We start from the raw sequence: 27,639 nt of genomic DNA, 5'->3' as shown, positions 1-27,639 counted from the left end.
TTTTTGGAAGCTTGTGCTCTCCCTCTCAAGAGTATAAAAGCTTTGCTACAGAAGGATCCTGTTTGTGTGCCGCGTCGTTCTTGCTGGCGAGACGGTTGGCGCGGGACACCCCCCTGGCAATGGACAAAGAGACCCCTTGTTGGGGGTGTTGTTCAGTCAGGGCCAGAGCAGTTGGCGGTCCTTTGTTCGTTCTAGCTTGATACCTGGCTTGGTGGCCAGAGCTGACTTATGCCTAGGACTCATACAAATCAAGTCAAATCAAATCCAGGCAGCACAGCGAAGGAGAAAGAAGACAGATAGACCCGTCCTCCGGCACATGGCACAGGCAGGCATAAACACAGTGCTTACTGCCATGTATCACAGGATGGAGGATGTCACCCAGGGACCCACCAGCTGCATAACCAACCTGCAGCTGGAGCCACCACAATGTGGGAGCATGTGGTGGTCAGATGGGAGAGAAAGGGAAACAGCAGCTTGAGCATGGTGAAGAGCTGGAACTGGAGACTGGAGGGTGAGGAGAAGTAGCTTGGTGTGAGTGGCTAGCCTCATCCCGAGACCTTGGTGAGATCCCAGCCAGAGCTGCCACTGAAGACCACATCTGAGTTCATGGCTATGCAGCAGCAGGGCATTGGTGTCAAAGTCTATGTCTCATGTTATCTCTAGCGAACATGGGGATATCCCTGGTTGGGGCAGCGACCTGGGACCAGATGGATATCCCAGGTGGGACCAGGTGGATATCCCAGGTGGGACCAGGTGGATANCCCAGGTGGGACCAGGTGGATATCCCAGGTGGGACCAGGTGGATATCCCAGGTGGGACCAGGTGGATACCCCAGGTGGGACCAGGTGGATACCCAGGTGGGACCAGGTGGATATCCTAGCCCTGCCCCTCACTGGTTTCAGTGATTTGGAGAGTTGGCCCCATCTCTCACCAGCAGCAGCACTTGGGAGAACAGTCTGTGTGTCTGACCCAGGTAGCACAGTGGTGGTCCTGGTATGGGTATGGCAGGGGTATGGGGGAGCCAGCCTCAGGGTATGAGTGGGAGAGCTGACCCTCCTACTCACAGGCTGTAGCACCTGGGGTAGTGGGCACGGAACCATGACTGGGTATCACAGTGGAGCTGGCTCCGGAGGTGTGGGTGCAGGTTAGCCAGTCCCAGGGGCATGAGAGCAGGAGAGCTGACCCTGCCTTCTGCCAATGGTGGCATTGGGTGGCCCAGCTGGAACAGTGTGGATAAGGGAGAGCTGTCGCATTGACCAGCTCAGCTACCACTCGGGCCCAGATCCAGGACTCTGAACTGGTCCACCCCCAGATCTCCATCATCTGTGAACAGTTGGGACACATGAAAGGGCCGCCAGTCCTGCTATTCTAAAGCTGCAGATCTCCATGACACAGGGCAATAACAGGATAACCAAGAGGAGTCCTGATGAGTATCTAGCCCCTAGAATTCTGCCTGCTCACTTTCATTTTAGAGAAGGACACAGAGTAATTAGTAGCAGATCATTACTCTATGTATGGGGGTGAGGGATGAAAGAAGCATCGTTCTGGGATGAAATGTTAGTCTGCCAGCTTTAATTCACAACTAAAACTCACATATCAACCACATGAAGAAAGAAAGATCTGCATCCGCTCGGTTTGGTTCATGGAGCATTTCTAGATGGCCTATCAATGAGTGCAGCAGCACAGTGGTACCCAGCAGACCAAGGCACAGCGCAGCAGGATGGGAAGTCCCTAGGGACAGTTACATCATGATGGAATAGGTGAAATGGACATCCTGGTTAGAGCTTCATAAAAGTAAGCCCGAAAGAACCCCTCACCTTTACAAGGCAGGACTAAAGGGAAATCTAATGTTAGGCTATGAAAGGGGAAGAAACTGTAATGGAGACAGGCCCTGTGGTTAGACATTTCCTTCCCTCTCCAATGAAGATCCTTTAAGCATAAGAAAAATCTTAGCTGAATAGTTCCGTGCGTTCTTTTGAAGGCTGTGGCTGGAGTTACCTATACTTTGTACAGTAACTAGCTTGTATCCTCTCTAGCTTAAAGTTGCTCTGTGTGTGTGTGTGTGTGTGTGTGTAGTATGTGTATGTGATGAATGTGTATATGTGATGAGTGTGTGTATGTGTGTATATGTGTGTGAACATGTGTGTATGTCTGTGTAGTATGTGTATGTAATGAGGGTGTGTGTGTGTGTGTGTGTGTGTGAATGTATGTCTGTATAGATGTATGTGTGTGAACATGTGTGTATGTGTGTGGTGAGTGTGTGAATGTGTATGTGTGGTAAGTCTGTGCGTGTATGATGTATGTGAACATGTGTGTGAACATGTGTATATGTGTGCGGTGAGTGTTTATGTGTGTATTTGTATGTCTATAATGGGTGTGTGTATGTGTATGAATGTGTGTATATATGTATTGTGTGAACACGTGTGTATGTGCATGTATGATGTGTATGTGTGTGGTGAGTCTGTGTGCATGTGTGTTCATAGGTGGGGGTCTCAGGTTATCTGAGGTATCTGGCGTCAAATCTTGCTGTTTATTGAGTGAATTGATTGTGTGTGTGTGTGTGTGTGTGTGTGTGTGTGCCTTTCTGTTCTGTCTTCACTCATAAACTGATCTGGAATACTTTGTTCTAAAAAAGGAAACTGCTTGGAGTGACAACTCACCTCTGAAATGCCCTTTCACTGGTATGTTTGGGGGTTTTGGGGTTTTTTTTTTGTTTGTTTTTGGTTTTGGTTTTGTTTTATTAATGTTTTTAATCTCTAACATCCCTGAAAATAATCCAGATATGTTTGTGTTACCATTAAAGGCTGTGGTTTGCAAACAGGGGAGGGGGGTATGAGGAAGACAGGAGGGAGAGAAGGCCGTGAAGGCAGGGCCTAGGATTCTTATGAGGAGCCAGGTTTCACCTAGTTATTAAATGAACCAGTTCTGAACTAGATCTGGAGCTAAAATTAGAGCTATTTATCTGAGCACTGGCAAAATGAACCCAACACAGTGTTCCATCAGGCCCTGCAGGCTACGGGTTGCCCAGGCGACCTCCCTCCACACTGGGCAGAAGGAAAGAATTTCTGGACCAGTGGTCCTGGAGAACAGAAAACCTATGATGGGTCATCCCTAGCAGATATGTGATAAGACACAGGATCCCACCATCCACTTGGATCCTGCCGACTCTCATGTCTGTACCATAGGCTCTATGCCACCAGTAAACTCAAACAGTTTCACAGAGGGAGGCCTTGGCTGTCTTTGGAATGCTGCACTCGTGTATTTAAATATTAATATCTTTCTCTTCTTTTCTGTTGCCTATATTTCCTTCTCTCCAGTTTTTCCCTCCATCACAGGAATCTTAACTTTACCAGACCCTCTGTATTAATGACGTTTCTCACTGCTCACACCTGAAACAAGCAACTTCAGGAAGGAAGGGTTTGGTCTGCAGGTGGAGGGTGTGGTTTATGTCAGCAGGAAAAGCATGGCTTCAGCATCATGAAGACACAGGTGGCGCTGTGTTCACAGTCAGGGAGCAGAAAGATGCATGCTGGGACTCAGCTGGCTCCTTCTCACTCGGTCTAGAACCCCAGACCATGGAATGGTGCTGTCCAAATTCAAGTTAAGTCTTCCCTTCTCGGTTAAACCTTTCTGGAAACATCCCTAAAGGTGCACCCAAGGTATATTTCTATGGCGATTCTAAGTCCGATCAAGTTGACAGCCAAGATTAACTCTCACACGCTCTATGTTTGCTTGAGGAGAGAAGTCCTTGACTGCTGAGGTGTAACTGGCCTAGGATGGTTGGTTAGGTCCGCAGAGGCTGACCAAACACTTCTGCACAAGCAGAAGGAGCGAGTGGCACTAATAGAGACTCTTACTTATGTGGAGGTGAAGGGGTACCCTTGGCTTCTGCCACCGCCCTAGATCCTAACCCCAGTCTTGACACCTCTCTTCCTTGACATCTTCTGCAGGAAGGAGGGCGGAGTTTAGTACGAATGGGACAGTGTACTGGCTAATTTTGTGTCAACTTGACACAGCTGGAGTTATCACAGAGAAAGGAGCTTTAGTTGAGGAAATGCCTCCAAGAGATCCAGCTATAAGGTATTTTCTCAATTAGTGATCAAGGGGAGAGGGCCCCTTATGGGTGGTGCCGTCTCTGGGTTTATAAGAGAGCAGGCTGAGCAAGCCAGGGAAGCAAGCCAGTAAAGAACATCCCTCCATGGCCTCTGCATCAGCTCCTGCTTTCTGACCTGCTTGAGTTCCAGTCCTGCATCCTTTGGTGATCAACAGCAGTATGGAAATGTAAGCCGAATAAACCCTTTCCTCCCCAACTTGCTTCTTGGTCATGATGTTTGTGCAGGAATAGAAACCCTGACTAAGACAGACAGCATCTTAAATGACAAGAAGGTCCCAAGCTCTATCTGAGCCTAAGATACCCTACTGTGTCTAAAATGATAAGAGGGTAACTGTACTGTTTTAACCTTGACCCTGCTCTCAGCATGCCCTTCTGCCCTCCAGTGGTGAATAAAAGGCTCTGTGAATGCTGACTTCTTTGCTGCTAAACACTAAGGTCAGGCAGCTGTCTGCTCTGTCACTTTCCTTTTCCCTTTCTCCCCACCTGACCCCGCTTCCTGGATTCTGACAGTCTCTCTGCTTGGTTCGGACAGTAATGTTTTCCTTAATAGTAACTAATGTGTCAGCATTGAATTCCCAGAGACAGAAAATTTGTAATGTTGCACTTTGAGAAGAATGATGGCTTCATCCTTGTTTGACATAAAGGCTGTAGAGCTAGAACAAACTTCACTCTCGAATCCATTTATTTTCCAGATCAACAGACACATTGGATATAATTTTTCTATGTTGTTTGGAGCTGTGAAGCCCTCATGCATCAGCACTTAGATACCCTGTCACAAAGCCTGTGCGGTGTGATGAACCATAGCAAAGTAGGTCTAACGACCAGGCAGAATGAGGGCTGCAGCTGGGGACCAAGGATGTACACAGGCAGAGCTCACTCAGCTCCCTTCCTTTAGAATCTTCCTGGGTCCTACCCTCCTTAACACAGTTCAGGGGATCTTGGCCATCAGACCCCATACTCCTCCAGCCCCACCCCTCTCAGTTTCTCTGTTTGGTTCCTTGCTTCCAACCACAGCAATTCCCCAAGCTCGGAGACTTGAAGGCCTCAGTTCCTCCACATGTGCCACTCCTGTTTGCCTAGCACATGCACACTTGACTCCTGGACTGCGAGTTACCTGAAGACAAGAAGCTCCCCTATCTAGCATAGCTCTTGACATAGAACGAGCATTTGATAAGGAGGCAGGGACTACTTAAGAGATGGGAAAGCAAGAACTATGGGGCAGCCAAGCACAGGATCGAGAGACGAGCAAGAGATGGGGACAGGCTTCAGTGCCATCTACCCTGTGTTTGTCTCTATGCTGGTGATGTAGCCGGCTACACCACCATGCCCCGAGTCTACAAAAGTCACGTTCATGGGGACAGAAAGCAGAATGGCAGCTGCAAAGGTCTGGGGTGGTGTGTTTAATGGCTATGAAATGTTGGGTGGGGGAGGTAAAGAGTTCTAGAGGTGAGCGGGAGTGGTGTAGTCTATGCCACAGAACTGTTAATGTGAGAAAAAGTGTGGGTAGGGGGAGGTAGCAAGGGGGCGGTCTCTTGCTGACTCATAACTGTTCAGCATGACTGGTTCACCACCTACCTATCAGTCCTGGATGCTGAGAGCCCCACCTCTCCAACAGATAGACTTGCCTCTAGTGGATCAGAGAGAGGCAAGAAAGGACTGTGCTCCTGAAAAAGAGGCAACAACTCCAGAAGGAACAGCTGCTGCTCTGCGTGAGCAGCAGGGAAGGACTCCAGTCCCTGTGGTTCTCATCGGCCTGCATGCACTCCTTTCTACCCTGTCTGCAGTCACCTGTTCAGTGACATTACTGTGCTCACTGTATGTGTTACCCGCCCCCCCCCACAGGGTTTGTGGCCTAGTCTAAGTGCGGAGCACATGTGTATTTCCAGGACCGGGCGGAGGAGGGGGAGGCAGCGGGCACACCATCATTTCCATCATCCTGTGTGTTCTTCTGAGACACACCTTTTAGCCGCTCCGGCTCAAGAGGTGTTCTCAGAGGTCCCTGGATAAAGACATCCAAGAGTAACTCTCCTCCCTGGGTCCTCGTGGGGCTCACCTGGGGAGCTCTAAAGAGCATGCTCGGGATCAGGCTGTGTTCTACAACAATTACCTCAGAATCTTTGGCATGAGACATGGTACTTTTTTTTTTTTTAAGCTCCAAGAGGATTCCAACAGACAACATAAGAGGAAAAATCAACTCACTTCTTTTAATTATAAAATCACAAAGGCCCCTGAACTAAAAAGAAAGCTATAAATGCCTGTACATACTAAAGTATTCCTTTTCAATTATTCGCTTAGGAAGTCTTTTTCCAGATGGTTCTATGAATTCCAGGGTATGATTTATGGGACTTCCATTTGCAAAAAATCAGGTCACCCTATAGTGCCAGAAACCAAATATATTATATTATTCCTCAGTACCTCATTAACACTATAATGTTTGCCAGTGTAGTGACTCGTGTTTGTAATAGGTGGTGGTGGTAGGAGGATCATGAGTTCAAAGCCAGCCTGTCTCAGAAACAAAAACAAAAAAGAAAAGTTAGAATCTTTGGATTATTTTGTTAAAACATTCAATTGATGTAAGAAACCTTTATTTTTAAATGCATTATAAATTTCTTTGTTGGACTGTACACCTTTAAACTACATGATTTGGTTTTCTTCTTGAGTAAGCTACCTTTTAGCTCTGACATAAAATATATATGAGATATAGCATTCTATAGGTAGATTTTTTTTATATCACTTTGGGTTTTTTGTTTTTTTGGTTTATTTATTTATTTATTTATTGAGACAGGGTTTCCTCTGTGTAGCACTGGCTGTCCTGGAACTCACTCTGTAGACCAGGCTGGCCTTGAACACAGAAATCCGCCTGCCTCTGCCTCCCAAGTGCTGGGATTAAAGGTGTGCGCCACCACTGCCCGGCTATATCACTCTTAAGCTGTTATAAACACCCAACATTATTGAGAACACCAGTGTGTCGCAGGAAATATTAAAAAATGAATCCATGCTATTCTGGCAAGGCACCGTTGGGCTGGCTGGCCAGGCACTGGCGAGAATGGCCGGCCTGTTCTCATCTCGTGGAGACTCTGACTGAGAGCTCCAAAATCTCTCCACCCAGCTCGCTAAGCTCCCACTAGCGGGTCGCTACCATGCCAGCCCCATGCTTCAAAACTCCCACAGCCTTTTGTGGGGTACATCTGGCAACCACACGCTTTGCCTTTCTCTCTGGAACCCAGTCGAGCTGCCCCGTGAGGAAAACACCACACAAACTTAGTTCAGAATCAAGGGTAACTCGATCGCTGGGGGGCAACAACTAGAATCCTATCTTATGAGCCATATTAAATCTAAATCCTCCAGTGGCGAATCCTGGCAGATTCGCCATCTAAACCGGAGACACTCAGCTCCATCTTGTCCTCTTGCTGTCCCTGTCTAAAAGCCCTTATCTCTCCCCTGCCTCCCCTCCTCCTCCATCCAACCAGGAAGTCCCGCCTACTTGCCCAGTGATTGTTTCCTTTATTTATTAGGGGAAGGTTTACAAGAAGTCACTTGAGTACATGACTCATTCCTGGTCCCAGACAACCCTTCCTGGGAAAGCGGAATTAACATCAACATACAAACAGCACCAGGGCCATCCACAATACCAGTGTTTTGCATACCATACCAGTCCTTTACAGATATTGTTTTAACTTTTTATTTTTACCAAGTCTCTGAAAGATATTATTATCCCCAAGTATGAATGAAAAAAAAAAAAATTAAAGATCTGAGAGGTTAGGCAGGGCTACTTCTCTGACTCGCTAAAGTTCTGTAAGTGACAAAATTAGCAAATTAAGAGTTAAGCTTTAAATCTATTTCCAGTATGCTCTAAAGGTTCACCCTGACAGGTAAGGGAGCATTCTGTATCTGTGCACTCTCTCTCTACACACACACACACACACACACACACACACACACACACACACCATCCTGACCATAGCTACTCAGCTTACAGTTCCTGCTGGGGCTCTTGCTCTCCAATCACAGACGGTGGTTGGCTACAGGTCCAAAAGTACCTGATGGATACCCTGACTAGCAAACGACCTACAGAAGAAGGTCTGGCTCAGAAAGGCAAATGAAGCTAAGTTCCATGGGTCACTTTGGAAACGGAATTGGAAATATTGTTACAACACGACGTGGCAGGAACAAAAGTTAAAAGGGCTAAACCAGGAGGTGATAGGAGTATATTTAGAATGAGGGAAACCATGATGTAGTGGTTTGTATTTGCTTGGCCAGGGAGTGTCACTATTAGGAGGTGTGGCCTTGTTGGAGGAGGTGTGGCCTCGGTGGAGGAGGTGTGGCTTTGTGAGAGGGAGTGTGTCACTGTGGGAGTGGGCTTTGAGACCCTCCTCTTAGCCACGTGCAAGCCAGTCGTCTGTCTGTATTTGGATCAAGATGTAGAACTCTCAGCTCCTCCAGCCTCATATCTGCCTGAATACTGCCATGCTCCTACCTTGATAATAGACTGAACCTCTAAACCTGTATGCCAGTAACACTTCCATGCATTAAATAAAGCTCACATTCATGTAAGCTCTGCTAACATAAAGGACTGGTGGCTACCTGGGCTTGGGGAACGGGAGGTCGGGGAAACGGGAAGATCCTCAGCGAAGGGGCATGAAGCTCTGAGGGGGTGATGTGACCATTCACTATCATGGGTGTGGCGATGGCTTTCACGAGACTATGCATATGCCAGAACATATCTCTCTGTATTGTATAGTTTAGTAGTGTGTTGTTAATCAAGTGTTAAAATACCCTAAATCTATCTTTTTAAAAAAAAAAAAAAAAAAAGATTTATTTATTTATTATATCTAAGTACACTGTAGCTGTCTTCAGACACTCCAGAAGGGGGTGTCAGATCTTGTTACAGATGGTTATGAGCCACCATGTAGTTGCTGGGATTTGAACTCAGGACCTTCGGAAGAACAGTCGGGTACTCTTACCCACTGAGCCATCTCACCAGCCCCCCTAAATCTATCTTAAAATGTTATCCTCTCCCCAACAAAGATACAGGATTCCATTTCTCCAAACATACTACCCTTATGTTTATGAGTGACAAAGCTGCAGTTGGTTGCCAAACATGTTGTAAGCGCTAGGTTATTCCCGGGGCTGCTCTTGATCTGCAGCCCAGACAGGACTTGCATTTGCCACTGTCTATGTTCAGCCTCATGAGTATCTGGGCTTCTGGGCCTGCACCACTAGATATGGCTATCAGTGTCTGTATTTTGTTTTCCAGCTGAATTTTATTTTAGAAATATGTCTTTCATTACTTACAACACTTAATAAAACCTTCGTAATTTTAAATTTTTTCCATATTTTTTTCTTAATCCTTTTGGCTAATTTTCTGCTTTTACACTTAGTAGCGTCCGGTTTGGAGGAATTTTGTTCATTTATAACGCTTTAAGGTTGTGCTGAGACATGGTCTTTCAAGAGACATTTTATAAGAGATGATTATAACGTGGAATTACAGTCCTTGCACTAGACTCCAAGGGTGACCTGATCTCAACTGCTCAAGTCACAGACTGCATGGCCATGCTGAGCTGATGGAGCCCAGAGGAGCAAACTCAAGGTTGTGTGCTTGCTCGCGCGCACTCTGCCAGCTGTGCTTCATCCCCAGCCTCAGTCCCACATGCCCTCACCTCGTTTATCTTTCCTCCACTTCGAAAGCGTTTTGATGAAGCCCACAGTGTGAATGTATGAAAATTTCAAAGAATTAAAATAGTACATTGATAATATTACATTGAGATGTAATATTACATTGATAATATTACATTGAAATATAATATTACAATGATAATATTGCATTAAAAAAATAAGTTTGGGGGCTGGAAAGAAGGCTCAGCAGTTAAGACCAGTGGTTGCTTGCTCTTGTAGAGGATCTAGGTTCAGTTCCCAGCACCTACCTGGTGGCTTCCAGGCATCCCTAACTCCAGTTCCAGCAGGTCCAACATTCTTCTGACCTCCGAAGGCCCATACATACATGCAAGCAAAACATTCACACATAAAGTAAATATAAAAAAAAAAATTAAGAAAAAATATTGACTAAATTTTAAGAACCAGAAATACTTCATTCAGGTTGATTTTTCTATACAGTTTTAATAATACACTCTTTGTAGTCTGTTTGTAGCTCTGGTGCTCCAAGTCTAATTATCAGACAGATTTAGTTAAACATTTTCTCCATTTAAAAGACAAGAGCACCTCCTACTGTTTCCCTAGACTAACAGATTAAAGCTCATTGTTACATCACACACACACACACACACACACACACAGAGAGAGAGAGAGAGACAGAGACAGAGACAGAGACAGAGACAGAGACAGAGACAGAGACAGAGAGAGGGAGTCATACTTCACCTACAAGGAATTAAAATGTACGTAGTTAAAACCAAACCGGCAGAGCTGGAGGTGGCTCAGCTGTTAGTGCTTGCCTGTTAGCAATTGAAGTTATTTCAGTTCCCACAGTGGCAAAAAAAACCCAGTTCCATGGCACACATTGTAACCCCAGCCCTTGGGAGGGAGAGTCGGGGGATGAGGGGTTCAAGGCCATCCGCAGCTGTTCATGAAGTTTGAATCCAGCCTGGGACTACATGAGGCCATAGTTCAAAAGACAGACAAGAATGGAAGCCCATATTTCTCAACATTCAACAGTTTTTTGTTGTTGTTGTTGTTTTTGTTTGTTTTTTTGTAAAGAATTATTTATTTTATGTATATGAGTACACTGTAACTGTCTGCAGACACACCAGAAGAGGGCATCAAATCCCATTACGGATGGTTGTAAGCCACCATGTGGTTGCTGGGAATTGAACTCAGGATCTCTGGAAGAGCAGTCAGTGCTCTTAACCGCCAAGCCCCATTCAACAGTTTCTTACATAGAACAAAAATCACAAGTGATCAAGCCAGTCAGGCAGCTAAGGGGGTAAAAGGGCCTAGCTACCAAGCCTGTTGGATGAAATGTCAGCCCTGGGACCTGTATGGTAAAAGAAGAGAACCGATTCCCACAGCTTGTCTTTTGACTCACACACACACACACACACACAAACACACACACACACATACATACACATACACAGACACACACACAAACACAGACACACATACAGAGAGACATATACACACATACACAGAGAGAGACAAACACAGAGAGTCATACATGCACACATACATACACATAGAGACATACGCAGAGTCATACATGCACACACAGAGTCAGAGAGAAAGACATACACACAGAGAGACATACACCGAGAGAGACATACACACAGAGACACACAGAGAGACATACACAGAGAAAGATAAAAGAGAGAGTCATACGAGAGAGTCATACTGAGAGAGAGAGAAACACACACATACACACACAGAGACATAAGAAACACATACATGCATACACAAACACAGAAACACACACTTAAGATTTTTTAAAAAATAAAAAACATAGGTTTCTCAATTGTGCTAACTAGCTATATGCACCCAAATAAGTAATTACCAAATATTTGTTGGTATTCATAAATAATTAGAGGAGCAGGGGTTGGATTTATCTCTTATCCCTGGAAAATCAAAGACATAACTTACACTTTTGGCTTTTTGTATGACTATTAAGAGAACTTGTGCAAATAACTGAAGTATCTCGAATCTCAGCTTGTGTAAGAAAAGCAAACGACAATGCCTTCAGGCCCGACAGGGCTGTGTTAAGAATTAAATGTTACCTAAATACCTGGCACAGGCTGGGCACATGGTAACTTTAGCTCCTTTTCTCTCTTTAGACCTGACCTCAGGAAACAACTGTCTTCCTATGAGGAAGGAACAATGAATTCTGTCATTTGGTACTCATAGCACCCCCAAACCATCACTTTAATACTGAGCGCCCAAATCAGTGGTTATCGTGGTTTCTCAATCTCAGCCCTTCAGGTGGCATCTCTAACTTCTCCCTATTGGCCAGAAGCAGCCCTCTGGTTATGAAGATGCAGAATGTCTCCTGACAAATGTCCCTTTAGAGGCAGAGTCTGCACGCCTTCCTCCCTGGCTCCTGAGAACCCCAGCACTGGTGGAATATGAACTCATGTTTTAGCGGTACTTGGATGCAATTTAGACCATAGGGTAAGGCCCTCATCGTAGACCATATGGTAAGGCCCTCATCGTAGACCATAGGGTAAGGCCCTCATCGCTTAGGACGCATAGGAAGAAGAAAGGAAAGTCTCTCTCTGCCATGTAGGACAGGGCAAGGAGGTGACTGTCACCGTAAAGATGGCTTCAGCAAGAAGTGAACCAACCAGATCCTTCATGTTGGACTTTTCAGCCTCCACAGAGTGGAATACAAATTCTTGTGATTTGAGCCGCCTAGACTGTGACTTTTTTTTTTTTATATATGGCAGCCATGTGAATGAATAGAGATTTTAAATAGAAAAGGAAAACTTGCACAGCATCACAGATTAGTGTTGCTTAGGGATGCCCATCTTTTTATTTTAATTGCTACTGCTTCATTTTTGTAGGTGTGTGTCAGTGGACTGCCAAGGTCCAGCCTTGACTTTCAGCTACCAAGGTGGAACACAGATGGTCCAGAAGATAGTGACTTCCGACAATTAACTCTCCCTTGCTATTCTGACGCTGAAAGCTGATGGCTTCTGGCAAATGACTCCTGCTGAAAGCAGTGGGGGGGGGGGGGGGATTAGGAGAGAAAATTAAATTACTTGGGCCCTTTAACTCGGGAGCCACTTGCTAGCTTGGAGAGGCTTGGAGCTCATTAACAATTCATGAGACACGGGAGAAGAAAAGGATAGAGAAAAAGTCATATGTGTGTGCGTGTATACACACACACACACGCACACACATGTCCAGGCCCGAACCACCAGTTCCATTCATTTCATATGTGCATGTGCACACTTATATACATACACATATGCCTACATATGTATAAATGTAGATGCATTTAGACAGACAGACATATATACACAGAGACATATTGTACATACATACAGAGAGACATATATACACATTTGGTGGATGGAGCAGAGCCCCAACAGCCACACCTTTGCTGTTTCTCTCAGCCCTTTTATAGCTTCTTAGACGAAAATTCATTATAAAATTATCTCACAGATAAAATCTTTTTGTAACAAAAGGGAATGACAGAAAGATGCTGATAGTAAGTTCAAAGCAGTGTTTATTCTATAAGCTCATTATAAGCTCAAAGCAACAGTTTCCCATAGCCTTGCTTCATCATGGTGCACACCTGTGGCTTCATCCTTGGATCTGACCTAGAATGACTGTTTTCCCTTGAACACAAATCTGCCCCATGCCTCTTTTTCTTCCTAGTGCAATTTACATGCTCGTGACACTGAACTCTATTTGTAGATTTTTATTTTACAGGGGGCTTAAAATTACTTGGATCAGTTCAGGAGTTCTGTAAAAATCATTATCATGAATTATGAAATCATCGATTCGTCTAAACAGCATGATTACATGAAAGTACATCTTCATATTGATCTTCAGGAAATTTGTCCAGGAATCACTAGACTATGTAATAGAGGCAGGAAAGGCACATCAGCAGGAAGAAGCAATCCTGGGATGGAGTCTCTGGGTCCATGCCTCTCCAGAGTACACCCATCACAGTCATGCAAAATGATGGACCGTCTCCAGACAACCCATTGTCCTGCCATAGCCTTTCCTACATGGCTGTGCCAGAGGACAGCTTGTGAAAGTTAGTTCTTTCCTTCTGCCATGTGGGTCCCAGGAATTTAACTTGGGTCACTAGATCTGGTGGCAGGCTGAGCCATCTTGTCAACCCTGATATAAATTTCCTACTGTTTCAGCTAATACTTTGAAAGCCACTAGAAGTTGGGGAAATGGCTGATATGCCTATAACTGCAACAGTGATGGGCAGACATGGGTGGGGGAGCAGGGGGATGGTGGGTGGGGGCAGGGGGACTCTCCAGGCTGGCTGGTCAGCCAGTCCAGTATGAACAGGGAGCTTCTGGTTCAGGGAGAGTCGGTGATAGAGGAAGACATTGGACATCTTGCTCCAGCTTTTGCATGCTCAAGCACAGTGTGTGCACCTGCACGATGAGTTACATATACCATTTACACCATACTAGCCACACATACACACACACACAATCCCACAGACAGCGTTTCAAAGCCACTCTTGAAAAAAATTTTTTAAGGATGTATTTATTTATTTTATGTATAGGAATACACACCGTAGCTGGACAGAGTTGTGAGCCTTCATCTGGTTGTTGGGAATCGAATGTAGGACCTCTGTTCGCTCTTGTCAACCCCACTTGCTCAGTCCCTGCTCGCTCTGGCTCAAAGATTTATATAGTATTATAAATAAGTACACTGTAGCTGTCTTCAAACACACCAGAAGAGGATGTCAGATCTCATNATGGGTGGTTGCTGGGATTTGAACTCAGGACCATCAGAAGAGCAGTCAGTGTTCTTTCCCGCTGAGCAATCTCACTAGCCCTGAGAAATCTTTTAAAGTTATAAGTGTCTTAGTTTGGGATTTATTGTGAAGAGACACCATGACCAAGGCAACTCTTGTAAAGGACAACATTTAATTGGGCTGGCTTACAGTTTCAGAGGTTCAGTCCATTATCATCATGGCAGTGTCCCAGCAGACACTGTGGTGGAGGAGCCAAGAGCCTGGGTCTTAATGCAACCAGGAGAGACTGTCCTCTGCAGGTAGCCAAGAGGAGACTGCCCTTCCACATTAGGTAGAGCCTGAGCATAGACGACTCGAAGCCCACCTCAACAGGGATGAACTTCCTCCCACAAGGCCACACCTACTCCAACTAGGTCATACCTGCTAACAGTGCCACTCCCTGTGCCAAGCACATTCAAACCACCACAATAAGCGAGAAGCTGGAGAGGCAGCTTAGCAGTTAAGAGTACTGGGTACTCTTTCAGAAGTTTTGGCTTCAATTCCCAGCACCCACATATATGGGATCTGATGCCCTCTTCTGGTGTGTAGATAGATGTACAGGCAGTTGACTATCCATAGGCATAAAAGAAATAAGTGAAATTATAAATGATCTCATTTCATCAGAAAGCCTTGTAAGGTGGGCTGGAGGGATATCAGAAAATTGGGCTTCAGGTCAACCAAGGGACTTGCTCTCTGAGTTACACAGCTTGCTAAAGGAAAGATATGGGGCAGACTCCAACTTGTCACACTTGGAGTAAAAAGGACTCCCCGGCTGTTTCATGAAGACTTCCGGTACATTCCAAAAGAACAGGTACGTCAGTGTCAGAGGCCTTCAGTAGCGGGTGTAATCATTAGACTTTCATATCAGACATTAGACTATGAAGACTTCCTTTTCCACATTGATTTGGTATATCCATGGTTATCTATGGGAATGAATACGGGGTGGACAGAAACCACCTGAGCTGGGTTCATATGAGCTGGGTTCTTTGCCCCTCCAGAGAACCAGACACACTTCTCTCTCCCCTTTCCTCTATTAACCCCTAGAATCGGCCTGATTGCCCTCTGGGACATCTTCCACTAGTCCCCAGGTAGGTTTATTTGCTCTTCTGTAACCTATTCATATTTGTTTCCTGTAGATCTCCACCCTTTCTCTTCCATCCCACAACCTAGTCCTGTTCATTTAAAACGAGCAAACCGGGGCTCCCTCCACAGCACTTAACCAGTTTAAACCTATTAATTCATTTGTTAAGGACCATCAGGCAGCTCCTAGAGAAGCAACAAGGTGCTGTTTTCCAGCTGAGGTGGGACGGAAACTGCCCATGTCCTCATCCTCGAAAGGGGTTTTGGTGTTCCCCTTCCGGACAGGGAGCTGAGGCAGGCCAAAGCTGTCCAGTGTGACAGGCCACCTCCTCGTGGAGGTGTTAGGACATTGCAGCACTGCCTCTGACCGCTCAGACCTCTGAGTTTGTACTGTCACAGCAAGCCACCAGCTGGGACCCCAGTCTTCCCTAAGTCATGCTGGTCCCCTTAAGTCCCTGAAAACGAAGAACCCGCTCTTAAACCTTGGTGTAGGGAGCTGGAGATGAAGTACCCAGTTATTTGTATTTTTACAAGCATCAAAGGAAGGAAAATTTTGTTTCTGTCATCTGTAGGAATAGGGCATTTTCCCCCACAGTGGCTCTGCTTGTGAGTTAACTTCAAACCATATCACTGATTAATGGGAGTAAAGTTTCTTGAAGAAAACATCCGGTCTTGGGGATACGAATCCCTATAGTCTCGCCAGGCTCGGAATCTCTCTTCCTTTAAATAAGAACTATTGTTAGCAGCTGCCCCACGCCAAGGAGACCCGGCGGGTCCATTGGTCCAGCACTTTATTCCAATGACATCATTCACCCTCGAGCGACCCAGGTGGAGCAAGCAGGAGTCACCATCCGGGTAAAAGGGGACTCTAGTAGAACGTTCCAGAGAACGTTTGGGAAGAGGGCCATCGATATTGAATTCATGAACTCTTTAAGTGGACCAAAGAGACAGCGCGGCGGCGGCCCTGAAACTTCAGTGTTTCCTCCCGCGTGGGAAGCGTGAGGAACTCCATTAAAAAAAAAAAAAAATCATCATACTTTTCAAGTCGCTCACACACAAACACACTCCCGTGCTGCCCAGACTCGGAGGCGCTGACTTAGACGGTGAGCGGCACACTAGCGTCCTGCGCAGGCGCACTCTAGCGGAGGGGGGAGGCGGAGCCCGGGCTCTGGGGGGCGGAGACAAGGTCAGTCACGTGACGTCCGCGGCCCTGCTCCTCAATTGCCCTAAAAGGACTTAGACGGGGGTCCCCGCCCCTCGCCGCGCTCTGGAATGCGGGCAGAGGGAGAGCTCCGGGCCAGGCGCGACCATCTGCGGACAGGGGGGACGGCGCAGAATCACAGCTCAAAAACAGACGCGAGGAGGAGGAAGAGCCGGTGATTAGACCTAGAGACCCTCCACAGGACTCTTTAAGCCCTACTCCGCGTCCCGGACTCCCCGTCGGTGCCCCGCGCCTGCCATCCGCTCGGCCACCTTCCCCGAGGCTCCCCCTCCCTCCCGTCGGGGCTGGTCCACCGTGGCGGAGGAGCTTGGCCGCTAGGCTTCCTTCCGGTTCGCGAGCGGAGGCCGGAAGTGGCCGTTCTCCGGAGGCTGGCGAGTTCGAAAGTGTGTGAGGGCGGCGGCGGAGCTTCGCGGAGACGCTCACTCTCGGTTCTCGCGGCTGAGTAGGGTGAGTGGTGCTGGCGGCGGGGCGTGGCTGCGGGTGCCCGGCCGGGCCCGGGAAGGTGTCTTCGCGGAGCGGCGGAGACCGCCGGGAGCCGCGGCTGGGGGAGTGTACCTGGGCAGGTGTGCCCGTGCGATCCCGGGGAAGAGCCGGGGCGAGCTATGGGAGAACCGGGACGGCCGGGGCGCAGACCTCACTCTGCTTCCCAGACTTGGAACTTGGGAAATGTCGCTTAGCTCGCCGGCGCCGCGCGCCTTGGACCCCTGCCTCCCCGCGAAACCAGAGAGCTGACTCCGGAGCTCTGTGGAGTTGCTAACGTAAACTTGCCGGGATCGAGGGGGGGGGGTGTGTGTGTGTGCGGATAAAACCGTAAGATCGCACCGCCACCCTCGGCCGCTGTCGTCGCCGCTGCGCGGCTACGGTTAGTAGCGAGAACCTGTTCGGATTGGCAACTCAAGTGTGCGCCCCTCGAAGTAGAAGTTTTTAAAGCGGTCTTTGAACAGAGAGGCGCTTTAGAGTTTCTTTTGCCTGTCCAGGGGGCTAAGTCGACTCTACAGAGGAGTGTTATTAAGAGTCTTTCAGTAGGCATATAAAATATATTTGAGATCTTTAGAGCTCTTAGAAGATTTTAACATCTGAGGTGCAGAAGTTATATCAAAAGGTGACGAAAGCGAATCTCCACTGAAATTGCTGAAACTTTCTTTTTTCTGGATGGCCTTTGATGAGGATTAATTAGAAAGGCGTTTTGCCTTTCAGAAGTGAGGTGTAGTCGTCGATCCTGGCAACTAATGACTTTTTTTAAAGGTGCTCAGAACTTTTGGGTGTGGCTGTCTAGGAACATCCAAGCTGACTGTCGGCCGGAAGTGTGCCTAAGAAATAAAGACTTGGTTTTCCTTGAAACTGAAATATCAACTTGAAAATACACTTTTAAAAACTGAGTCTATCCCCTCCCCCACATCTCATCTTGTAAGAAATGCACTGATTAAATATTAGTGATTTGATCTGGATTTCGAAGCACGCCAAATACCTGGGTGCTAGCACACTGAAGTTTTGAGATGGGAGTTTTCGGAAGGATGTATTTACCAGTTTTTTAAGAGAGCTTTTTATTAAAAGGTATTAACTAAGTATGTGTGGTTTAGATGTTCTGTTAAGAATGTCTATCTTTTACATCTATTGCCAGTTTAGGCACATGAGATTCTACTATTTAATTTAGGCAATCTCATGTATATCTCTTTGTATGGCTTAGTCCTACTTAAAAGGTTTCTTGGCTGCTTTTTGTGGTTGTTGTTGTTGTTGTGTATTTGTTTGTTTGGGTAGGGTCTCCTTTTAGCCCATGCTAGCCTGGATGGCCTTCCTACTTCCAGGGCTAGGATTACAAACCCAGTTATCAGTCATCACACCAGCTTTAGCTGTTTCAAAACTTGAGTACCAAAGTTTCTATGAAGTCTACATTTCTAAAGATTCTGTAAAATCTGGTTGCCCTTGGCATGTGGAGAAAGCCTCTCCAGGGCTGTCTTTACAGTCTGGTGTCTTCCTTAAGCATGAGGCTTGTTCTTGGGCGGGGGTGTAGCTCAGTGACAGCGCTTACCTAGCATACATGAGGCAGAACTGCAAAGCAGAGAACCCACACCTTACACCATGCATTGCTGCAACACTGTCTCGGTTTAAAACAAGGTTATACTGGTGTCCATCTGTGACTAGAAACTGCCATGACCACCCTTGCCCTTCCTCTCTGTTGATGATCTGAAACTTTCTGCTTTTCTCTACAAGGCCCCACACCTTACACCATGCATTGCTGCAACACTGTCTCGGTTTAAAACAAGGTTATACTCGTGTCCATCTGTGACTAGAAACTGCCATGACCACCCTTGCCCTTCCTCTCTGTTGATGATCTGAAACTTTCTGCTTTTCTCTACAAGGCCAGCAGCAAGTCTCCTACCAAAGATCTCTCATAAAACCTTCAAAGTGAGGATCTCGGGTGATCCTGCCATAAACATTTGCAGTTTTAGTTTGCTCTCCTTAAACTAACTTGAGCATTATTTTACAGCTTCACTTTTTTAGAACCACAGCAAAGAGGATAGTGCCACTCTCAAAGATTCTCTCTGATGTCACCGTGCTCCTTTACCTGAACTTATTCCTACCGTACTTGTAGACTGGTGGTGTTTTGGGTAGATGGATATTTGGCCATGTCGTGGCTGTGAAGCTCCAGGTTTCTGTGTGGGAGACCTGTGAATCAGTGTCATCTTGAAAGAGTTGAGGCCCAGCTTCACATCACCAGGTTTGGACAGAATTAACCTCTTGAAGTCAGATGAACATCTGATCTTAATTCTAAAGATAGAGATAATGTCACTTCCAAGTGATAATGCACTGGATTTTTAGTTTCCTCTCTGATCCTGTAGAAGTAAGGGAACTATCCTGAACTCTTAAGTGTTTAATGATCCGGTCTCCCTGTGCATCCCCGGCTACCTCCCAGTGTTGGGGTTAAAGCATTCACTACCACCCGCTTCACTTTCTCATTACCTTTACGCCTTGTTTTAACTTGAGAGTCACGCCTCTGGAATGGGAAGTATGTAGCTCATTGCCCAAGTCTGGACCAATCATTGTACTGCATTCCTTCCCTGCTGTGTGGATAGGTCCATACGAGCTGTACACTTTGAAACTTACATTAATATAATTAGCTGGTCCTAATAGAGTTGAATTAAGTATGGGATGGACTAAAGCTCTGTGTGAAGCTGTTGCTAATGCTGAATAAAACCTCTTTTCCACTGCTTATAATATGTTTACTGATTTTTAAATGCATGCTTTAGGTAATAGGAAATAATAAAAATTACATGTTACTTTTAACATTTTAAGCATTTTATAAAGGAACTTTAAGAGTTCCCCCATCAAATGTAGTTTTTACATGAGAATTTTGTAGATTAAAAACAATTCACCTTCCTCAGCTATTTGACCTGTGATTCTCATCAGTTTTTCAAATAACTGACATTCCAGGATCGTTGAGAGAAGGAAGTCAGCATTGCCATATAAAACAGGCTATTTTTGAGGTGATTTTTTGACTTGCAAAGGCATGCAGTGCTTAAAATATTGAAGAGATGTGAACTGGTACATATGTGTACTGTCTGCCCCTTCTAAGAGACAGTCATGATGTTCTCCGTGTGGCCTGGTGGTTAAACCATTTAGCTCAGAAGGGAGGAATACAGCCTTCGTAGTAAATGAGAAGTGCAGCCTCCAGAGGACATTAGGGTGGCAATGCACACTCATGAATGGTACAATAGGTTATAAAGACAGTCTCAAAGGATAAGGAAAAGTAGACATTTGAGACTATACAATTGCCTTGCATGGCATCTTTCTAGAGTCATTCCACTGTACCACCTAACTCTGTGGTAGATAACTGGAGTTGTGGCTGACTATCCTTTTAAGATATCCTATTAAATCTGAAACCCGATGTAGATAAAGCAATGTGAATGGAGCTTTTCTAATTGTTTTCATAATTTTAGTCTGCTGGTGTGTTGTAATCAAGGAAAGAATGTAAGAAATTGTTTTGTTTGTTTTTTTAACTCGTAGGAAACATTCTAGGGGTCACTTTGGGTGCTGGAATCTAGGTAGCGGTTCATTCTTTGCAGTCCACAGTCTTATTTTTAGAGCAAGGGCATGGTGCTTTGCCGAATCATGGCTGAATGTTGTTTTCAGAACGTAAGCTTTAAAACTGTTATCTTGGTCAGAGTGAAGTCAGTAGTGCCTGTTTTAGCCCTGCCTGGAGAATATAACTCCAGAGTGTCTTAGTCCTGCTGATCAGGACTCCTCACTCTGTCGTCTCCACTTCACCTCTGAAGAATGGTATGCCAGGATTTTATTATCTGATAACTATGGGATTCTCCACTTCAAACATTTTATATTGTTTTAATATTGAGTGTTCATGGGGAAAAATTATATTTTTTATTTTTAAGTTTTACAGGGATAAATTTATTAGCAAAGATAGTATCTATGATTTTAAGGTGTTCTTTCAATGAAATCGCTTTACAACTTGTGTTCTGAATTCAAAAAGAAGCTTTAGTTATATCTAGTGGATGAGTGCAGCTACAGTTCATAGAACGGGTCTGTAGAAAGTACTGTTAAGTAATATAAAGACTTAGATCTTGGTGAATTTACTTCACATTCTGTGCTTTTACGTTAGCCTTTCATCAAAATGTTCTTGAATGACATTGACTTCTGAAGTGTTACCTGAATGTGGAAGAATAGCATTTGTCTTAGCGAGTAGGAGGGGAGACCTGTTCAGTCAGCCAGCCTTGCTACTTCCCTCCTCTGATAGAGGATGGGCTAGTTTAGCTGTGAGCTGCAGAAGGGTAAGGTTCTGAAGATGAGCTAGTCTTTCCTAGCAGCCCCGTCGTTCGCGCCCCCCCCCCCCCAGCAACTGCTGTTTCCACTGTATCTAGCCTCCTCCGATCAAAGCACACCGTCTCCTTGGTTTTTGTTTTTCTTTGGTTGTTAAGCTCTATGGTGGTAGTGGGGATATGTAATCTCGATGTGTTTGCTTTAACTTGATGTTGATTGGAATCCTTATTTTAAAAAAACAAAAACAAAAAAACTTCCAACTTTTTAGAGTTACTGAACTCGGAGCTCAAGACTTTTTTCCCAGCGTATATAAAGACAATTCCACTTAATTTTGTTAATCACATTGTGGTTCATACTTAGTCATCTTAGGTGCTGATTTCATTCCCCTTGAATTCTTGCTTATTTAGGATTTAACCGCCACCATGTCGAGCAAAAGGGCGAAGACCAAGACCACCAAGAAGCGCCCTCAGCGCGCCACATCCAATGTGTTCGCCATGTTTGACCAGTCCCAGATCCAGGAGTTCAAAGAGGCCTTTAACATGATTGACCAGAACCGGGATGGCTTCATTGACAAGGAGGACCTGCATGACATGCTGGCTTCAATGGGTAATGTCCACTTGCAGTGCTGATGTACTGTGTAGAATTTCCTTCATATTTTCATGAAACAGTGTTCCCTACTAGGCACATGAATCTTCCTGTGCCGGTCTCTGCATTCCTCCGTGTGTGTGGGCTGGGGTTTGAGAGAGTGAGGGCTGAAGAGACAGATTGCTGAGAGATGGGAGTGCGTACTGCTTGGTGCCGAGTGCACACTCAGCTCACAGTCGCCTGTAACTCTAGCTGCAGGGAGACACAGCTCCCTTGGATTCTGTGGGCACCTGTGCTCAGCATGTGCGTCCCCCCTCCCCTCCCTAGTTTTGCCTTCGGGAACCAAAATGATTTTATTTCCTGCTAGAATGTTTACTGTAATGAATAATTGGTATAATTCCCAATATCATTACAAGTGTGGCTCCTTTTATTCAGGAAAAAACCCAACTGATGAATACCTGGACGCCATGATGAACGAGGCCCCGGGCCCCATCAATTTCACCATGTTCCTCACCATGTTTGGAGAGAAGCTGAACGGCACAGACCCCGAGGACGTCATCAGAAATGCCTTTGCTTGCTTCGATGAGGAAGCCATCGGTAAGCTGGGTAAACTTTAATCACATCGTTGGTTTTTAGTTACGCAGCAGGATATTAATGACTTTATGTGTAGTAAACTGACACTCAGCACTGGTGGAGGTTTGCTCTGCAGCTTTCTGGCCTAGGCTCATCCCTCACCCCACTGGGTCTCCCTTGAGTATCAGTGGTTTACAGGGGTTCCTCGGTTTGGGCTAGCTAGTAAGAAAACTATATCTCAAAAAACAAACCACTAAACAAAGAAAAGGTGTTAGCGACAGGAATGCCAGTGCTCTGCAGAAGTAGAAGAGAAAGCGAGTGGGCGTGTTTCCCAAGATTTCTGCCTGCGGCTCAGCAAGTGTGTGCAGAAAGAAGACGGCTGATGACCTGTGTTACCTAAGCTAGTCTTAAATGCCAGTTGTCATGGACAGCTGACACAGGCATGGTCTCCTCCTCTAGCTCTCGGGTCTCCACAGTATAGCTGCCTTCTGATTTTCACATATGTGGCCCTCACCCACAAAGAGACTCACATGAGTACATATGAGTATGATTTTATTTTGTTTGTTTGTTTGTTTGTTTGTTTGTTTATTTTTGGTAGAATTTTCTCTTGACTCCTAAAAACAAAAAACTTTTCCTTTCTTTCCATGCACTAAGTTTTTTGTATCTATCCCTTGACAAGTGCTTGATTGGTGTATTTTATTGTACCCTTATTCCCAGTCACAGTTAAGTGTCAATCAAGTGAGTTTACTGGAGTTAATGGCTTCTTTCTACAAAACTACACTTCTAAGATTTTAGGGATTTTTTTTTTTTTAATTATGTAGGATTGAAGTTTCTTTTTTAATGTTATTTTGTTTGTTGAGTTCACTTTGTGAGAAATGTATTCTTTGTATGTTAATTTCACACACCAGGAAGTTGTCAGTCTTTTCTTGCTTGCTTCATGATTAAACTCCTATGTTTCATTTTTTTCAACCTATAGTATATTAAGGGTTCTTAATGATTGTTCATACAAGTTGCTTGGGGAACCCTTTAAAATACCCAGTAGTAGCAAAGAAACAAGGGCTGACATAGGGTTCTGCTTCTGTTCTGCAAGTAATGACCTTATTTTTGGCGTGTGGGTTTTATGAAAGTGATGTCAGGTGGCAGGTTATAAGGCAGCTGTTGTATTGGCTTGTGTGATAGGTATAGCCTTGTGCTGAAGAGCCACGGCAAGGATGTAGGGCAGCCGGCCAGCCAAATAACCACACTGAGTATCTGGTTGTCTGCACTGGGCTTTCCGGGCTGGTGGAAGTACACAGGCTGCGAAGTTGAGTGTGGGTGCTCTGACCCTCCATTCTTTATTCTCCAGGCACCATCCAGGAGGATTACCTGAGGGAGCTGCTGACCACCATGGGCGACCGCTTCACAGATGAGGAAGTGGATGAGCTGTACAGAGAGGCCCCTATTGACAAAAAGGGGAATTTCAACTACATTGAGTTCACGCGAATCCTGAAGCACGGAGCGAAGGACAAAGATGACTGAAGAGCCGCGGCTTCCAGCCATTGCTCCCTGTTGCCATGGCGTACTTCTGAGTTTCCTCCTGGAGCCCAGTGCACGCCCTAGCTTTACTGCTTTCTGCCTTTCTTGTTTTGTATTTATTCTCAGCCGTTCGGGGCCACATGTACCTTTATAATACTGGAAATGGGACTTTGTCATTATCCGATGAGAAAGTAAGTTAATTTAACTTACAGGCATATTGTCCCTTGTAATAACTGCAGCCCAGAATCAATATATTTTTTCAGAGAAAGTTATCCACTCAATTTTTTCTGAATGATAATTAAACTTTCTGATAAAATACTTAGTTGTTTAGCGTTATTTGCCACTTGACTTTTAAGTTTCATGTACGCCTCTCTCTCAGCACGTGGACCAAGTGAATAGCAGTCCTGTCGGGGTTTGGGCCAACTGCTTCCAGTTGTGTTCTTAAAGCAACCCTGGTTTTCTCGGCTCCTGTTTATTTCTGCCTCCAGGGAGATCAGATAAAGACTTCGTCTTTCTTTTGGAAAATAATTCCTGCAGAATTGTGACCCCTGCAGTAGCTTGACAGACCTGCTTTACCTCTTCCATTTAAACTTCTGTGCATTACTTCCTGCCACTGAAATAAGAGCAGGCCGCTGAGCACTCTTAAGTTTTATTTGTTCTATTTTAAAGGTTCTTTGGAATTCTTTTTAACAAAAAGGACAGATTTTGCTGTGTTTCCAGCTGTTGGAAATATAGGTTTTTTTTTTTTGGTTGTATACAGTTTTTCCTTATTATAACACCCCCTATTAAAAGACCATGTTTGTTTGTGCAGAGATGCCTCTTAAGTCCATATGTGAATGTTAGACATTCCTGACTACCCACAGTCAGAACAGCTGTGGCTGCATGCCTGCGAAAGTGAGGTCATTGTTTCAACCCTGTAAATAACTTGGGTCATTTTTGATAACTGAGAACTGATGTCAGTCAGGGAGTGGAAAACACTTTTGTTCTGTTTAGTTTCCAATGTTTCAAAAAGTTCTAAGTGTAGAAAGGTTTGAAATGGTGTGCCCCCCCCTTCAGACTTTTATGCCATTGAAAAACTGTCCTTGAGGGAAACCATTACCTCATTTCATAAACAATTACATAATGCCTTTGAACAGCAGGAGGCTTTAACCCAATAGTGCCAGTCCTGTAGAATGGGGGTGGGAGGCTAGTAACTAGAACACCTACTCTTCAAGATTAGAATCACAGAAATCTGTCCTAATTTCCTGCTTGAATTTCATTAGATTTTTACGCAAAATACTTTTTTTCAGCTTATCCACTCAGTGTTAGAGTTTTGTTGATTTTCCACTTTTACTGAAGGGAGAATTAAAAACCCAAATGTATCATGTTTTGCTAACAAATCTTCAGTGAGGAATTAAGTTCTTTCTACTGTAGGAAAAGAAAAGTACTACTAAAATTCTCTCTTGCAGCATCCATTTCCATCCAGGCAACCCCTTAAATAGCTGTTAGGAACAGTGGGTGGTCGATCCTGGATGAATTAAGTCTCTTAATTTGCTAGTAGGATTCTTTCTGCTTAGTAGTGGGCTTTGCTTAAGCAAGAATGGCTGCAGTAAAAAGCTCTAAGAACCTCCTCCAGCAGTGGGCTTGAAAGCAGAACCGAACAGGAACTCGGGGTTGGTCTTCCAGCTCCAAGGCCTCAGCAAAACACTGCAGTGTACAGCAACCCGCACATCTGCTTTACCGCAGCCTGCTCACCTGCTTTACGGTTGCTCATGTGGCCACTGAACTCCAGTGCCCAAACTTGAATTCGATCAAAGAACCAGAGACTTAAAGGCTAGGAAGTGACTGACTGCATAAAAGACAGGTGGAAGCTTAGGTTCTGAGAAGGCAACCACTTTCTACCAAATGTGAGGGGTTGAGCCCAACAGGAAGTTTAGGAGTGGGTAGACACTGACTTAGCTTCAAGTACAGGCCACAGAAAGTTATACAAAGCTCGTTTTAGGAGGGAGTAGGGTAGTATCAAGTCACAGAGCTGTAGGAAAGTGTGGAGGAGCCCCCTGGATTTGGCAGTGCCTGGGACTCTGGCAGATTGGTGTTTTTTCCTCTTCCTCCCACTACCTCCCCTCCCCCAGGGTGCAGCCCTAGCTGTCTTGGAGTTCCAGGCTGGCCCCAGCCTGCTTTTGTCTCCCAAGTGCTGGAATTAAAAGCCTGAGCTGTTGCCACCACCCAGCGAGACCTTTTTCAGCATCTCAAGTCCCACTTTTGCTACAGCACGGCTTTATGGCCATGGGGAAGCTAATTATTCTTTGTTGACCGATTTATTCATTTATAAAATGAATTCATGCTGTTCATAATGGCCCCTTTTTGATAAAAAGCGTCTATCTGGAGCTCGGTGTGGCCAACTAAACCCCACCTGGTACCCGAGTGGATCTGTGCCCTCACGTGGCCAGGTGGTTTTAAAATGTCATCTTCCTCATTTGAAATAGGAGCACTTCCTTTCTAAGTTTGCTACAGAAATTGGAAATGTGGGGAAAGTGGGTGTTTAGTATGCAGCCGATATTCAAATTGTAGTTTATTCTTGTTTTGCTCATTTGTGGTTCCCTGGAAAGAGGGGAAGCCTGGCCCTTACACTGACCCACCTCCCTGTGCGCACTCTCAGGGTTTTTGAGAGGGACACTTGCTGTGTTAAGTTTGCCTGTTTGCCGCTGAGATGCCAGGGTTAAAGGCATGTACCACCACATACTGCTCATTAACTGATTTTACATTGCCTAGCGTGAGGATCTAGGAAGTGGTGGTAGACTTCTGTAACAAACTCTGAAAGTGCCACAATTTTATAAGAAACATAATTATTTAAACAATGATTTTTGAGGACAAATGGGATCAAAGATTCAGCATCACCTGGCGCCTATCAAAGACAATTAAAAGACAATCCCAGTCCCTGATTTTCAAACGCAGATTTAAAGCCACCCTCAATTTATTAGGAGGGTTATTTTATTTTACATTTTATCTACTAGTTTGCGAGGAGGCTGCACATTCCCTGGTACCTACCTGCATACGGGGCTCATGGAACAAATTGCAGGAATTGGTTGTTCTCTGTGGGCCCTGAGAAAATAACTCAGTCATGCGTGCTAACAGGCACTTTTACCCGTTGAGCCATCTTGCTGGCCCCTAAGTTGTATTTGTTTGGTACAGTCGGCTATGAGTACAGGCATGGTGTTCCTGCCTTGGAGGAATTTCTTTTGGAAGAGGGGTAGGAAGGGAGGTGGTTTTCTATGTGTAGCTTGGCTGTCCTCGAACTAGCTCTGTAGAATCAGCTCACAGGGATGCTGCCTCAGCCTTCTAAGTGCTGGAATCAAAGTTGTC

General features: G+C 45.3%; 1 protein-coding gene across 2 annotated transcripts; it reads left to right on the top strand.

Annotated features, from left to right (window-relative positions):
- Positions 1-16,871: 16,871 nt before the first annotated feature.
- Positions 16,872-25,102, top strand: LOC110335459 (myosin regulatory light chain RLC-A). 2 transcript variants are annotated; one of them, XM_021217631.1, is made up of 4 exons: positions 16,872-17,298; positions 22,032-22,230; positions 22,645-22,806; positions 24,128-25,102. In XM_021217631.1, the coding sequence occupies exons 2-4, from the start codon at positions 22,047-22,049 to the stop codon at positions 24,298-24,300; spliced, it is 519 nt and encodes a 172-aa protein (XP_021073290.1). In that variant the 5' UTR covers positions 16,872-17,298; positions 22,032-22,046; the 3' UTR covers positions 24,301-25,102. The 2 variants fall into 2 exon arrangements, with proteins under 2 accessions (XP_021073290.1, XP_029387356.1); XM_029531496.1 differs by lacking the exon at positions 16,872-17,298 and adding an exon at positions 21,009-21,129.
- Positions 25,103-27,639: the final 2,537 nt, after the last annotated feature.

Source organism: Mus pahari, chromosome 18 (genome assembly GCF_900095145.1).
Source record: "Mus pahari chromosome 18, PAHARI_EIJ_v1.1, whole genome shotgun sequence".
NCBI classification, from domain to species: domain Eukaryota; kingdom Metazoa; phylum Chordata; class Mammalia; order Rodentia; family Muridae; genus Mus; species Mus pahari.
This window is presented reverse-complemented; position numbering and strand designations above follow the sequence as displayed.

Coding starts and splice junctions, on each gene's coding strand:
- LOC110335459 (XM_029531496.1), top strand. Junction 22,231..22,644: donor TGACATGCTGGCTTCAATGG/GTAATGTCCACT, acceptor CCTTTTATTCAG/GAAAAAACCCAACTGATGAA. Junction 22,807..24,127: donor CTTCGATGAGGAAGCCATCG/GTAAGCTGGGTA, acceptor TTTATTCTCCAG/GCACCATCCAGGAGGATTAC.